This window comes from Microcebus murinus, chromosome 14 (assembly GCF_040939455.1).
Source record: "Microcebus murinus isolate Inina chromosome 14, M.murinus_Inina_mat1.0, whole genome shotgun sequence".
Taxonomy (NCBI): domain Eukaryota; kingdom Metazoa; phylum Chordata; class Mammalia; order Primates; family Cheirogaleidae; genus Microcebus; species Microcebus murinus.
The window spans coordinates 61,083,161-61,096,521 of record NC_134117.1 but is presented as its reverse complement, the minus strand read 5'-3'; the positions used below and the strand labels follow the sequence as shown (position 1 = coordinate 61,096,521).

Sequence of the window (13,361 nt, the reverse complement as noted above, 5' to 3'; positions counted from 1 at the left end):
GAATATAAAGAGGAATGCTATATATAGAAAAAAATTTGATGTTGAATATTAACTTACATTTTACCATCACTATTACCTGCTCTGATAGACATTTAAAGTTATAATTTAGAAAATGAATGCACAATTTGCATTCATGAGTTGTATTTTAAAAATCTTAATAAATGGCTTGTTGTGAAACTAATTATAAAGAAAGACTAGAAAGAGGTTCCTATTCAACAGGTAGGAAATGGTCTGTGAGGCACTAGGTGCTAAAGCGGTATACATTCTTCATGTGTAACACTTTTTTAAAGCTCTGTTCCTTTCTCATATTTTCCTCTTCTTAATTTTCACCATCAACCCATACTTCCTCTCGTTTGCCAATAGTGCTTTATGCTCACCCGTGATTCCCACAAACACTATGTAACCCTAATAATGAACCTAAGGGCTAAGGAAGTTCCTGGCACCTGATATACTAAACTCTTACTTTAGAAATGATAGCTTTCATAAAACAATAACATGAAAAAGAATCTTTAAGGTATGCAATGCATAATAACTTTAGAGGCAAGTCATGGACTGGTATGCAAATTAATATTACAGCAAGCAGAAGCTGTAATCAACAATTTGAGAAGTTCTGTTTGTTACTTACTTAGAATTAGGCAAGTATACATACATTGATTTAAATTAATGCTTTTTAATGTATCTTATTGTAATTATTATTGAGAACTATAAAGTTATATAATTATTTTATTATAAAATCTTGAACAATATCCTAATTTCCCTCAGTTGGCAAAATCCTATACTTATTTTGATTATGGCAAAGAAGAGAGGAATATAATGTAGGAAAATGTAGTATCACTAATATTTTTTCTTCTTATTGTTAAAACACCAATTAATTCCCAATACTCCTGTAACAAAATACTAATTAATGATGTATTTTTTCAATTAAAAGATAATAAAAACAGTGATCATAAATATTAGATTTAGGAGGCCTACAGTAGGCATCCAAAGTCCTCTAGTGCTCAGTTACTAATGCTCATGTAAAACAAGTGTAACAAGTGTTTTTTTTTTAAGGCAGATTTTATAAAGACAAGAATTTAATTTATCAAATCACCATGAACTATCCAAGAGATAATCTTCTCCAAAGGATATTCCAGCTCTATTAACAGGATTTTCTGATTTCCATCAAAAGGCCAAATCAGACTGCATCTTCCAAATAAAACCCAACACAGAGATAGGAGCAGCGGCCCATGCATGGAATTTATTGTGTGCTACTGTTTATAAAATACTTGAAAAGTCCTGCACATGCATAATATTTCCAACTTAGACAGGAGACCATACAGGGTGCACTTTCTGGCAAACAAAACAACAGATGGTTCCGCTGCCTGGAGCTCTGCGTTGTATTCCACGGCATGAGGGAAGCAGGCCACCAAAGTAAAGGGAAATACCAAACTACAGTGGCAATCAATACAGGTCGATAATTGTGAAAAATTAGCACATGGTTCCATTTAGTTTAACCAAGCAGATCAGTAACTATCAAAAGAAAAATTTCAACATGCAGTCTTGACTTTTATGCTTCCACTAACATCTGAATGATTGAACAGAACCATTGTTTCTAGGCTGCATTGCTTAATCAAAAACACTTCCAGAACATTTTAAAATTTCCTTTGCATTAAAACATAAAAATGATAGAATGCCAGCAGCAAATCATTCTGGTGGCTATTTATGCAACTTGAGTACTCACAATAAACTAAAATTTCTCATAACATCTAGATAACCTATACATGTCGTACCTGTACATCATAGGTCTATATATTAAATATTTGCAAAATGAAAACATGCATACACAAAATACGTCAAGTTTTACAGACATGATTTGAATTAAAATTTACTTTGACAATGTACAAACTTCTTTTAAAGTATCTTAAATGAGTAATTCTGTACTTCTTCATAATTTTGCAATTTAGAGGTTTACTTTTTAAATCTCTGGGATGTAAATCTCAAAAGATCTGGGCAAAAAGGATTCTAAATTAGTTTTTGAATTTGTGTTCAAGTAAAAGTGTCTGCCTAGTTATAGGTTATGTGTTCATAATTGAAAAATACCAAGACTATGTTACAGAATTAGCCACATTTAAGAACTATTGACCTGAGGTCAGCATTTTGTAATGCTGGGTTTCTCAGCATTTTGCCCACAATTCAAAATATAGCTAGTAACGCCAGAAAGGTATTTTTTAAGACCATGCTAATTCATCCTTTAAAGATATCTCATGGAAAAAGAAAAGTCCACATTAGCTCTTAGAATTGCATTTGAAGTCATGGTTGAAAAACAAATTCTAATTCTACTGGGGGTGGGGAAGAAATCTCATTTGTAAACTTAAATGTGTGAACCACAAGCATAAATGGAGGTGTAGTAGATGCCCTCCACTGGAAATTGCCCCAAGCCCCTTGCTCACTGCTTTCCACATTGGCAGCGATGACCCAATCTTATCAGATAGCACAACATGTCCCAGGGCCCTCAAGCCTCCATCCAGGAAGGGGCTGGGTTTTCAAAAGCACAATGGTTTCTGCAGAGGGACTGTGTGACATTTACAGTCAGTTTGGCCAACCCCTCCAGCTCCTCGGGTGATCTGTCCATTTGGGGGCCCGAGATGTGAGAGTCCCTGGGAAGCCGTGGGTCACTGGGCACTATGGTTGCCAGTCCCGTGGTTCTCAGTGGCATGTGCGGTGTTCAGAGAATTGAAACCATCTTGTTGTACAGCATCTTTCCGGGGTGGCATTCTCTCATTGATCCTATCCAAACCCTTTGCCTCTTCAAAACTGCAGATTCTATGTGGTGGAGAGAATCCTCGTATTGCTTAACAAAATGCAAATTTGATAAGTCAGTAATTGAAAAACATTTTTGAGATTTCAAAAACATAATTAATGATTTTTAAGAAGAAAGAAATTAGCTGCAAGTAGCAACACTTAAATTTTAACTGAATCCTATCCCCATTTCAAGTTTTCCCTTTAAAATGTGAAACGTTTAAACCTAAATACAAACATGATAGTTTTATAGATGATAGTGTTAGTGTAGCCTTCAAAAAAAAAACAAACCAAGCAAAAAGCAAAATCAACCCTCCCCTCCTCTGCCCCCAAAATCAACCTCTCAGGGTCTCAGCCTGACTTCTACTATACCAATTATCTCCTACTTTGGACCCGAAGATCACCAGTGATTATCACAATAAAGTAGCAACAAGAGTAGGGGCAAGGAAGGAGGCTAAACAAGGTTAATCCCAACATACAGATCTGTACCAAGAGCTTGGGAGGAGAAAGAAGCAAAGATAAGCTAAAATACAGTAGATCTAAACTATCTTGGCAGTCAAGGGTATCATCAACCCCTCACCACCAACATGAAATGAAAAAGGTAGAAAATGCCTGTGTTTCTGTATTTGGCTGATAGCAAAAAGTATTTATAGTTTCATATTTTAGGAAATGTCTTCCTTAATTCACTGGTCATTTACTGTACCTCTTTGGAAACTCTAATCAAAATAAATGGCAATTTTCCACCAATTATATAGTTTCTCTTTCACTTCATATAGAATGATGCATCCTCCACTGTTTAAATGTTCATAGAAAAGATTGTCATACCCCTAGTTATGATCTGGTTGCTTAATGTGTGAAATAGCTAGGACTCAGTCTGTGCACATGAACCGAACAATGGCTGGGGCAGCAAAACATTCAGTAATGTGTAATATCAAGCCAACATATAATATACATGAATATAAACTTATCAGTAAACTATAGCCCAAAACTGCAGCAAAAAAAAGAGAAAACAACCATTATAATGACAGTTCCTGCACTCTTAGTCAGGCATATTACTGAAAATGAGTAAAAACAAATTCATACCTATATCTAGAGAAGGTTTTACTTAGGGGAAAAAATCTGAGTAGCATAGAATCATGCAAAATATGGAACAGATCTTTATTTGCAGGATCAGTTTAGTAATTTCCATTAAAACAGGCAACTCTGAATGCTATAATGTATAGCATAATATACTTAAAGAAATCAGTAACATTAAATTCTGGTTGCATATTGCACCAGAAAAGGGGGGAAAAAACCAGACTGTCATTATGGACATCAGCCTTTGTAATTAAAAAATAAATAAATGAGGAATGTGACTGTTAAACTTGATGAGTCAGTGAGTCTGACTCATCTCGGGCTGTGCAAGCTAGGAGTAAGACACACCACAGGACATTCTCTGAGGCCCACCCACACACCACAGATCTCTGCCCAGCGCAAGGACTCTGATCGTACCTTTTTCAGCCTCAATAGCCTCAACTGTGGCTGTACAGAAGTGAGCAGAGGCATGCAAAATGAATGAGAGAGATGAGAAGGGTCATATTGTACAGCAGAAAAGGCAATGATCACTTAAAATAACACAGTACCCCATACTACATCATCATTTACAATTCAACATAAGTAGTACTCATATTAGAGAGTCCCATCCAATCCCACAATTCCTGACACAGTACAGTTTACACACAGCACTATGACAACATTGCTCAGAGCACAGATCACACAAACCTATTTTAAACAAAGACATCTCAGCACTCATGCAAATGCAATCCAATATTAATTACCCATCTTGAATTCAGTATTTTGATGGCCTTAGAATTTTCCTGTATGTTTATTATATCACATCCATCACAATCATAGGAAAATTCTCTAGGGTAAAATTATGATGATAGAATTTTAGCAGAAAAGCAAACAGGAAGGTCTTTTCTTTCATGTCTAACAAAAACAATACTCATCACCAGTTGGTTCCCTACAATAGAAACTAAAAGGGGTCAGCATTGCTTTTCCTGACACTTCTAATTTATAAGGCAAAAACATAAGCTGCAAAATCTGATATGGCTACAAGGAAATTTTAGGGCAGTAAACTTGGTGAATTAGTCTAAGTAGAACAGTCCTGTATCTCTGTTATTTGTGGGGAACATAAAAGGATCCCTCTTGTCTACCAGGAACTTCCTTTCTCTTCTATTATTGATGCTCCAAATATCTAAAGATATTAGCATCTATAGCCTCAAAAAAATCCATTCATATCCAGTTTATCACGAACTCAAATTTGCTTCAGGAACTAAGAGCCTGAATTCTTAAGGGAAGAAAGACTATTGAGCATCTTTTCAAACCCATCTACCAAATAAAGAGGCATTAAGAAATGAAACTGAGGTCTTACAGGCAATAAATTCTAATTATTTCATGATACATATATATATATAGGCCATATTATAAATGAGAAATGCATTCTTAATATAGCTTGTCATTGGCCCATTTAGAGAACTACAACATATTTAATCATATATTTTGTAGTCAAAAATTCTTTTTTGGCTTATTTCTGGGTTTAAACCATATAAAGAGCTCACATTGAGGACCGGGACCTAAGATAGGAAAGAGCAATACTGCCTCACAATATTGCCCATTTTCCACTTTGCCTAAAGTGTACACACTCAGAATATTTGTAACAATAATATCCTGTTCCTTCTACTTTGTTTCTTCTGAATAAGGCCAATTAGAATAATTATTCCTGAAATTATCTTTTAGCAGTAAACATGATTTAGAAATGGTAATTTTTACCCACAGCAATTATTAATGTGAAAGGACACTGATGAATCTAATGATTTGAAGTGAGCTAAATTAGAAAATGTTGTTGATATTAACCAGAGAATAAAGTGAACTGAGGATCCAAAAGAAGTAGGATGAACACTGAATAAAGAAAGAGTTAATTTTCCTTAACTGTTAAATTATATTACAAATCAAAGCAGACACAACTATTGTATGCTCACTGCACAAATTACCACTTAAAAAAATCTAGCCCTGTACACCTGGAAAATACTCTTACGATTTGCCTGGACAGAAAACTGGGATAAATAAACCACCTCTACCTGACCAGCCCTAGAATTCCTACTCCTTAAAATGTGGACAATTTTCCTTATAATTTAAAATTTAAAGGGGAAAAAAATTAAATGTTTATCACAATGTTTTAGAGAGTCTGTGATAACATCAGTCAGTTTATATGAAACATCTCATAACTTGTATTATATATAGTAATAAATTAAGAATAAAAACTGATATCACTATGAGAATTAGTATCTATTTTATTTTATCAATAGTTTAAAAGTCTGTTAATAAATTTTTCAAATAAAGAAATGTAACAATATACTTCTGAAATCATTCTACAGACTTTTTTTTTTTTTTTTTTGAGACAGAATCTCATTCTGTTGCCCTGGCTAGAGTGCCGTGGCATCAGCCTAGCTCACAACAACCTCAAACTCCTGGGCTCAAGTGATCCTCCTGCCTCAGCCTCCCAAGTAGCTGGGATGGGACTACAGGCACGTGCCACCATGCCCAGCTAACTTTTTTCTATATATTTTTAGTTGGCCAATTAATTTCTTTCTATTTTTAGCAGAGACGGGGTCTCGCTCTTGCTCAGGCTGGTTTCAAACTCCTGATCTTGAGCAATCCGCACACCTCAGCCTCTCAGAATGCTAGGATTACAGGCGTGAGCCACCCCACCCGGCCTACAAGACTTTTAATTTTATATGTAAAAGCATTTTCTAGGTCAATTATATTCTCCATTCTTTTCTGAGGCCTCTAACTGATCCTTTCCAGAATACAAAATAGGTATGACACTCAAAATTGCATATCATGTCAAGCTTGAATGCTTAGATTTGAAAGATGGTCATTTGAACCTTAAAAATTAAACTGGAAAGAAAGACTTCTGATAATTGCAAAAATCTATCTGAAAGGCACTATTTCTCCTCTGTTTGTTTTCTGCTATATAGCGAATCTTGACATGGCCTTAATAAGTTTGAAGGTAGTGCTGCCTCAAATTGTGTTCCTCAGCACTACACAAAATAAATGACCAAGAGGAATTTACATTACTAAAATTGAGATGGTCATATATTTTGCCATACAGATTCTGGTAAAGGTAACATTATTTTGGCTAGCTCCCAATCAAATTTACATTTTAAAAAAGTACGTAAAATAAATATGAACATAAAATCCAACTCTAATAGAGTTGTGGAGTCTGTACAAACAGTCAAGAAATATTATGTAAATTAACTTTAAAGTTATTGAAAAGACAATTTTTATTTTCTGACAATAAGATCAAGGCCTTACAATTTAAAATTTTTCCTTTTGCAGTATCTAACTCTCAGTTATACACACTAACATCAGAAAACATATCTACTGAAATTTAAAATGTTAGGTAATTTTTTTTAAATCACACAGATATAGCTTTCAATATGAGTTTTGTTATTTGTTTCAATATCTTATGCTAGGGAAATAACTTCAACCAAATTCTCAAATTACACTATCAAGGACTAGCAGAAGTGGGAACTATCTAGTTTCCCAAATAAGAACCCTAAAACTCAGCTCCTTCTAGTAACTCATTCTATCCTGGGAATAGACAGTCCCTCTGGCAAAGCTACTGTCTTTCAAACCTCCCCTACAGTTGAGGGTGGTTTCAAAGTTGGAGGAATGGGCTTCAAGCTGTGTGCAAATTAAGAATAAATACAAGTGCTGAGCTGTCCACAAAGCATGTAATTAGCAGGTGCTACTTGTGAAAGCTGAAAGCAAGATTTGCTACGGATACAACATAAAAGTACTAATATATCAAAGGATAATTGAGAGATGACTATAATGTAGATTTTTTTTAAGTATGTTACCCTTGTGATTTTTTTCTTTTCTGAACAAAGAGGAAGAAGGATATAACATTTCTGAAGCTATTAAAATTCATCCGTTTCTATTAACATTTTTGCTAGTTTTATTGAATGTTTAAGATCTTAATTTGTTTTAATGTACATTCATGAAATTCTTTTTAGCTCATTTTTCTAATGTTCACAATATAATAAGAAAAAGGGAGGGCAACGAATGTAAACAGAATCAAAGCAGATTTTCTTTAAATAAAAAAAAACCCTCATTCAGAAGGAAAATTTGAAACTATAATTTCAAAACATAGTTTTGTACTCAGATATACCAATGGTGGTTGTGGACAATACAGTAACATATAAAATAGAACATGTACAGGCTATGAGTAAAAATTATTTGTCTATACGAAAAGGTTCTTTTCATTAAAAAGCAATTATTATGAGACTGAGTGAAATGAAAATTGTGAAAAGTCAACCTAATTTAAATTTATTCAAAATATTAAATTAAAATTTCCTATTTTTCTCTTTTAAAAAGTCATTAATTATAACATCAAAAAGAAACTTAATCATGATTAAGGAAAAACATCAGATCTGCTGCTGCCTGTTTTAATAGAACAATGACCCTTAGAGGGCTGTCAAAAGTGGCTATAATAAAACATACAAATTCAGGCTTTTCCATATCACATTTTTTCCTCTCCAACCACAAGGGAAAGAAATCTAGACTGAATTACTGTGTATGGTCTAATTCACATCACTCTCTTCTATTTAATCTGTAATGGGCTTTCAAAAACTTAACCCAATATTTACACAAATATTTATGCCAAAAAAGTTAGTTTTTTTAATATAAAATATTCAATGAGCCAGATTACAGGAATGCTTTATGTATAATTCTTTTTATTTTCATGCAAAATAAAGGCACACTTAATTATAACACCCTTTGAATTTTGACTTACAGATTTTAAATTCAACCCTTTATAACAATGACTTAATATCTAATGTTACATTCATGTTTAGAATGCACAAAGTGCAGCAACAAATGCAGCAAACCCCAAAACGAGGTGCTATAAAGCTGCTTCTACATCAAAAGACAGACAAGTGTCTGATAGAGTAATTTAATTGAACATACTTTTACAGACATACAGCTAACCTAAAGAAAGACAGACAGATTTAGGAAAGCAGCTACATCTGCAGAGGAAGGAAACAGCATGTTACAGACAGTCAATTATACATAGAACATTTGACAAACACCACAGAAAACAAACTTTGGCATCATTTACCAGGGTACAAAACCTTGCACAAATCTTTTGGCAAGTGAAGTGCATAAGTAATGTTCTGGGGCCCAAGCAGACAGTTAACTCTAAAATTAAGTATCTGAAAATATAAGCATAGTCTAATACAATTACATAAATAAAAAAATTAAAAATAAGAAACTTGGAATTACAGTTCCATTTTAGTAATATGAATATCCCCGATCCACATTCTGAAACTGGGACTTTTAAAGAAAAGGAATCAAACAATTGAATAAATAAATATTTTAGAGATTAGGATATGAGCTACTCCCATATCATTTCATGAAAAGCTGAGGAACTGACCATTATTTTCAATTGAAAGGAATAACCATTCTATCAATTTTCTGCCCTGATCAGGTATTAATGAGATTAACTATCATATAGTACCCTGCCTGTGTCAGCTACTGAGACAGGAACTAAAAAACAGAAGGAATTCCCTGCATGCATTATGTGTATTGTTAGCAAAAGAGTGAGGTGTGCCCCAGTCCATCTGAGGCACAGCAAGTTGCATAACATCATTACCACTTTGCAGGGTCTGCCGTCCTCCAGCCAACACTCCACTAGGCAACATCCCTGTGGGAGTCAGGCCCTTGAGTGTCAGCACACTTTCACTCTCCTCCCTATAGCAGAGACATAAAACAAATAACAGATACTTCCAATCAGCACTTAGTTTAAAAGAGGACCTATGGGCATATATACAATTTATGACTTTCATTGTTATTACCATATTTCCCTCAATTTCAATACATACTTTTTTCATATTCTAAATATGGAATATGAGGATGTACTTTACATTTGAAGCATACATCATTTTTCCTAAAAAGCTTTACTAAATATATGGTGAGATTTATCATTGATGGGCATCAATTGAGAAAATACGGTATTTCATATACTCTAAAGTTCAAATATGTGATATAATCAATTTTGCAAATAAATTTTCAACTACTGAGCTATTCATTTGTACCCTTAAACCTGGTCACAGTGAATTAATCCCAGGAAGGTAATTTGTAGATTCAGTAAAAGGGACTTCCTGTATGGATGAGCAAGTTCATCAGGAATGCTCTGTACAAGGGGCCCCCTCCTTCTTATCTTGCTCTTATTTTCAAGGTGTAAACTTAGTGCTTTCATCACATAAGGACAAGAGATACCAAAGGTGAGCAATAACAATCACAAGGGTCAAAAACCCTAGTTTCAAAGGGAGTTGTGTTCCCTTCTTCAATATATAAATGTATAATTGATTCGTTATGGGAAGAGTGATAATGTTGCTTTTAGATGTCAAGCAGGACAATACTTACACAAAAAAAGTCATTTCTACAAAACAAATAATCAAGAAAATAGGCACGCTCTGCCTGACCCACAGGACAACTAGTGGAGCAACTGGAGTGCATGGGGAAACTGCACAAGCCAGACGCTTAGAGATGAGCTGCTCTCCTGGCCTGTGAGGAGCTTCTAAACACAGACACAGATCATCTTTTTGCCAAGTGAACCTGAGATAGGGAGCAGAGCGGTGGAGACAGTGGTGTATTATTAAACTGCTCTGAAATTCAGAGCCTAGAGCAACAGGCTTTGGGGCAACTGGCAGGTGGCCCAGGCACCCACTAATCCCCCACTAATCCCATTAGTGGCTTAGGGGTTGGTGGATGGAAAACAGAATATGACTGCCTCTCCTCCAAAAACGGCTGATTAAACAGCCTCAAGAGGAACAGACCCCCAAAAATAGGGTGCTTCAAGGTCCTGGAGGGGAACCTGGCTAAATGAAGAGAGACCAGGTTCTGTAGCATTCATGGCCTGTGTTTGAAACTGAAGTATAGAGTTGGAGGGAGCTCCTAGAGTCATTCTCCAGCCAGAAGGACTAGGTTTTTCCAGGAGGAAAAGCTTTAGCACTAGCCAGCACAGAGGGCACTAGACTCTGCCGGCAACCGGGTGAGCTTAGAGGCTCTCTGCCCACTGAGCCTCGAGATGAAGCCCCAGCCTGGGCCAAGACCTCAATAGCAGTCCTGTGGAGACTCTGAATATGAGGGCCATATCCAGAATCCTGACCTACAGAAACAGTGAAATAATAAATGTCTTTTGTTTGGGATGATGTGTTATGCAGCTCTAGGTAGTTAATATATATTCTTCCAAGAGTTCTTTTTTAGCTCAACATTATGTCCTTGTGGTTCATGTATATTGATATATACACTGTCACTACAATGTGGTTTCCCATTGTAAGTCCCCCTTTATCTGAGGGAGATACCTTCCAAGACCCCAATGGATGCCTGAAACTTCTGATAGTACTGAACCATATATATACTGTTTTTGCCTATACATACATACCTGTGATAAAGTTTAATTTATAAATTATGCACAGTAAGAGATTAACAATAACTAGTAATAAAACAGTTATAACAATATATTATAATAAAAGTTATGTGAATGTGGTTCTTCAAAAAAGAAAAAAGAAAAAGAAAAATATATCATTACCTGAGAACAGAGAAGACTCTTGCCATCTTGCCAATTGCTCGAATTTTGTTTCTTATGATTTCTTTGCGGGCTGCAGCTGAACCTACTTTCAATGGAATAAATAGAAAGAAAGGCTCAAGTTTAGGGCACTCATGCTTGCATTATTCTATTAGCCTGTTCCACGCTTAACTGAACCAATCCCAAGCCCCCTACCACCAGCTCACAGGAAGAGACTAGATGAACTCATGCCAAAAATTTTCTTACTCCCTCAATGTTTAGCTCAGCATTGGTCTAGTACTGGGGTCTGATACAGATACAAATAAAAAGTAATCCACAAACTTTATGATCTCACACTACTGACTACTCAGTGAAAGAGCAATGGGAAAAAATTTGAGCTCAACTTGTATTACAAACTAGAGGACAAAAAACTGATAATAACACTACAGTCTCTGTTTAATTTTCATGAGAGCCTATGACATGAAGACTAACAGACAAGATTTGTAATAGTCCTGTAGTCTTCTGTTTAACTATCATAATAGTCTTCAACATGCAGGCTGAAAATACCCCATCATACTATAACAGAATAAGCTTCCTTGCTCTAAATTGGTCTAAAAATAATGGCATGAAGGGATTACTATGCAGGTAATCCTGAACTAAGGGCCATACCAGCATTTCAACAACAACTTAATGTACCAGGTGTCCTCTAAGGTCATGCAAGTGTATCCAAGCTTTTATAACCCTATGTGAGTATGACATAAGCAATGAGAAAAACATGGCTAACAGATCACTACTGCTTCATCTCTAGAGGATTCGCTGTGCTATCACTGCAACAGAATAGAATATAGTAAAATAATTGGATCCTTGGCTGAAGAAAGACTCAAAGGTTATATCTTCCTTCACTTGGCCTCCAGAAAGAACAACAATCTCAGTCCTGTTATCTCATATATAGCAACTAGAATCACTCTAGACCTAAGGGTGTGGTTCCTTAGAGCTGTGCTTCAACATGATGAAAACACACATATGGAAGCACCATGGTTGAGGAGAAGGTTAAGGAAAGGCTAAAGACACTAGATCAAAAGGGGCCTTAGGTATACAGAGGTCTGAGTAACCATAAGTCTTATGGGCTAGAACATCTCATTTAAAATTCAAGTAGCCCACAAATACATATAATTAAAAACTAAGATGATGACTGGACCTGGCTGTAAGGAAAGAGAAAAAGAAATCCAAAGACAAAAATAAAAGACATATTTTAGGGAAAATAGGCTCCATGACCATGTTTATGATCTTCTAATGGGTAATATGAGCATTGAAGCTACAGCTTTTACAAATCCAAAACTGTGTGGGTACCATGGCACTAAACAGGTATCGTTAAGATGCTAAAAAAAATTACTAAAAATCTAAGAATCACAAAATATTAGAATTTGAAGAGATATTGCAAAGTTTAATCTCCTCATTTCATAGACAAAGAAACTGAGTTTATTAAGTGACTTGTCCAAGGACACATGGTAAGTTTGATTCTTTTCTAATGAATTAATATAGATATTTTGTTTTAAAATTGACAGAATTTTAAAAATAGCTAGACTGGGTGAGCAGTAGAGGTCTGGGGAGGATGGCTATAATGAGATACATCCATATTTTCAGTCTTAATTTATATATCTGTAAAACCAAATGATATGTAAACTATACTGATGTCAAATGAAAAAATACACAGAAATAGAAAAACACTGTACAAATCAGGATTTTAAATCAGTCTACAAACACATCATGCATCATATTAAAGTAAATGTCCACAGTAAAATTTTTCTTTGGGAAATAAGACAGACAATCAAACACCCTAATCATGCAGGGAAAAGTACAAAACATTACAAATAAGCAAAAGAATGAAATTTTAAAACAAGAGGAATGAAAAAGAGGGAAAAATATTTCCATGCACAGAAAGACAGATATCTTGGAATATGACTTCTAA

The 13,361-nt window shown here is 35.1% G+C and overlaps 1 protein-coding gene across 7 annotated transcripts in view; it reads right to left on the bottom strand.

The window, feature by feature from the left end:
• Nucleotides 1-1,213: 1,213 nt before the first annotated feature.
• The window catches only part of PPP3CB (protein phosphatase 3 catalytic subunit beta), a 53,884-nt gene continuing 41,736 nt past the window's right edge, over nt 1,214-13,361 (bottom strand). For 3 of the 7 annotated variants that reach the window (XM_012759916.2, XM_012759914.2, XM_012759921.3), the window contains 4 exons: nt 11,417-11,501; nt 9,476-9,573; nt 4,270-4,299; nt 1,214-2,830 (listed from right to left, as the gene is read on the bottom strand). In XM_012759916.2, the coding sequence (XP_012615370.1) occupies nt 2,652-2,830; nt 4,270-4,299; nt 9,476-9,573; nt 11,417-11,501 (392 nt within the window). In that variant the 3' untranslated portion in view covers nt 1,214-2,651. The remainder of the gene's footprint in view (nt 2,831-4,269; nt 4,300-9,475; nt 9,574-11,416; nt 11,502-13,361) is intronic. The other 4 variants (XM_012759919.2, XM_012759918.2, XM_012759917.2 and 1 more) reach the window with 3 other exon arrangements.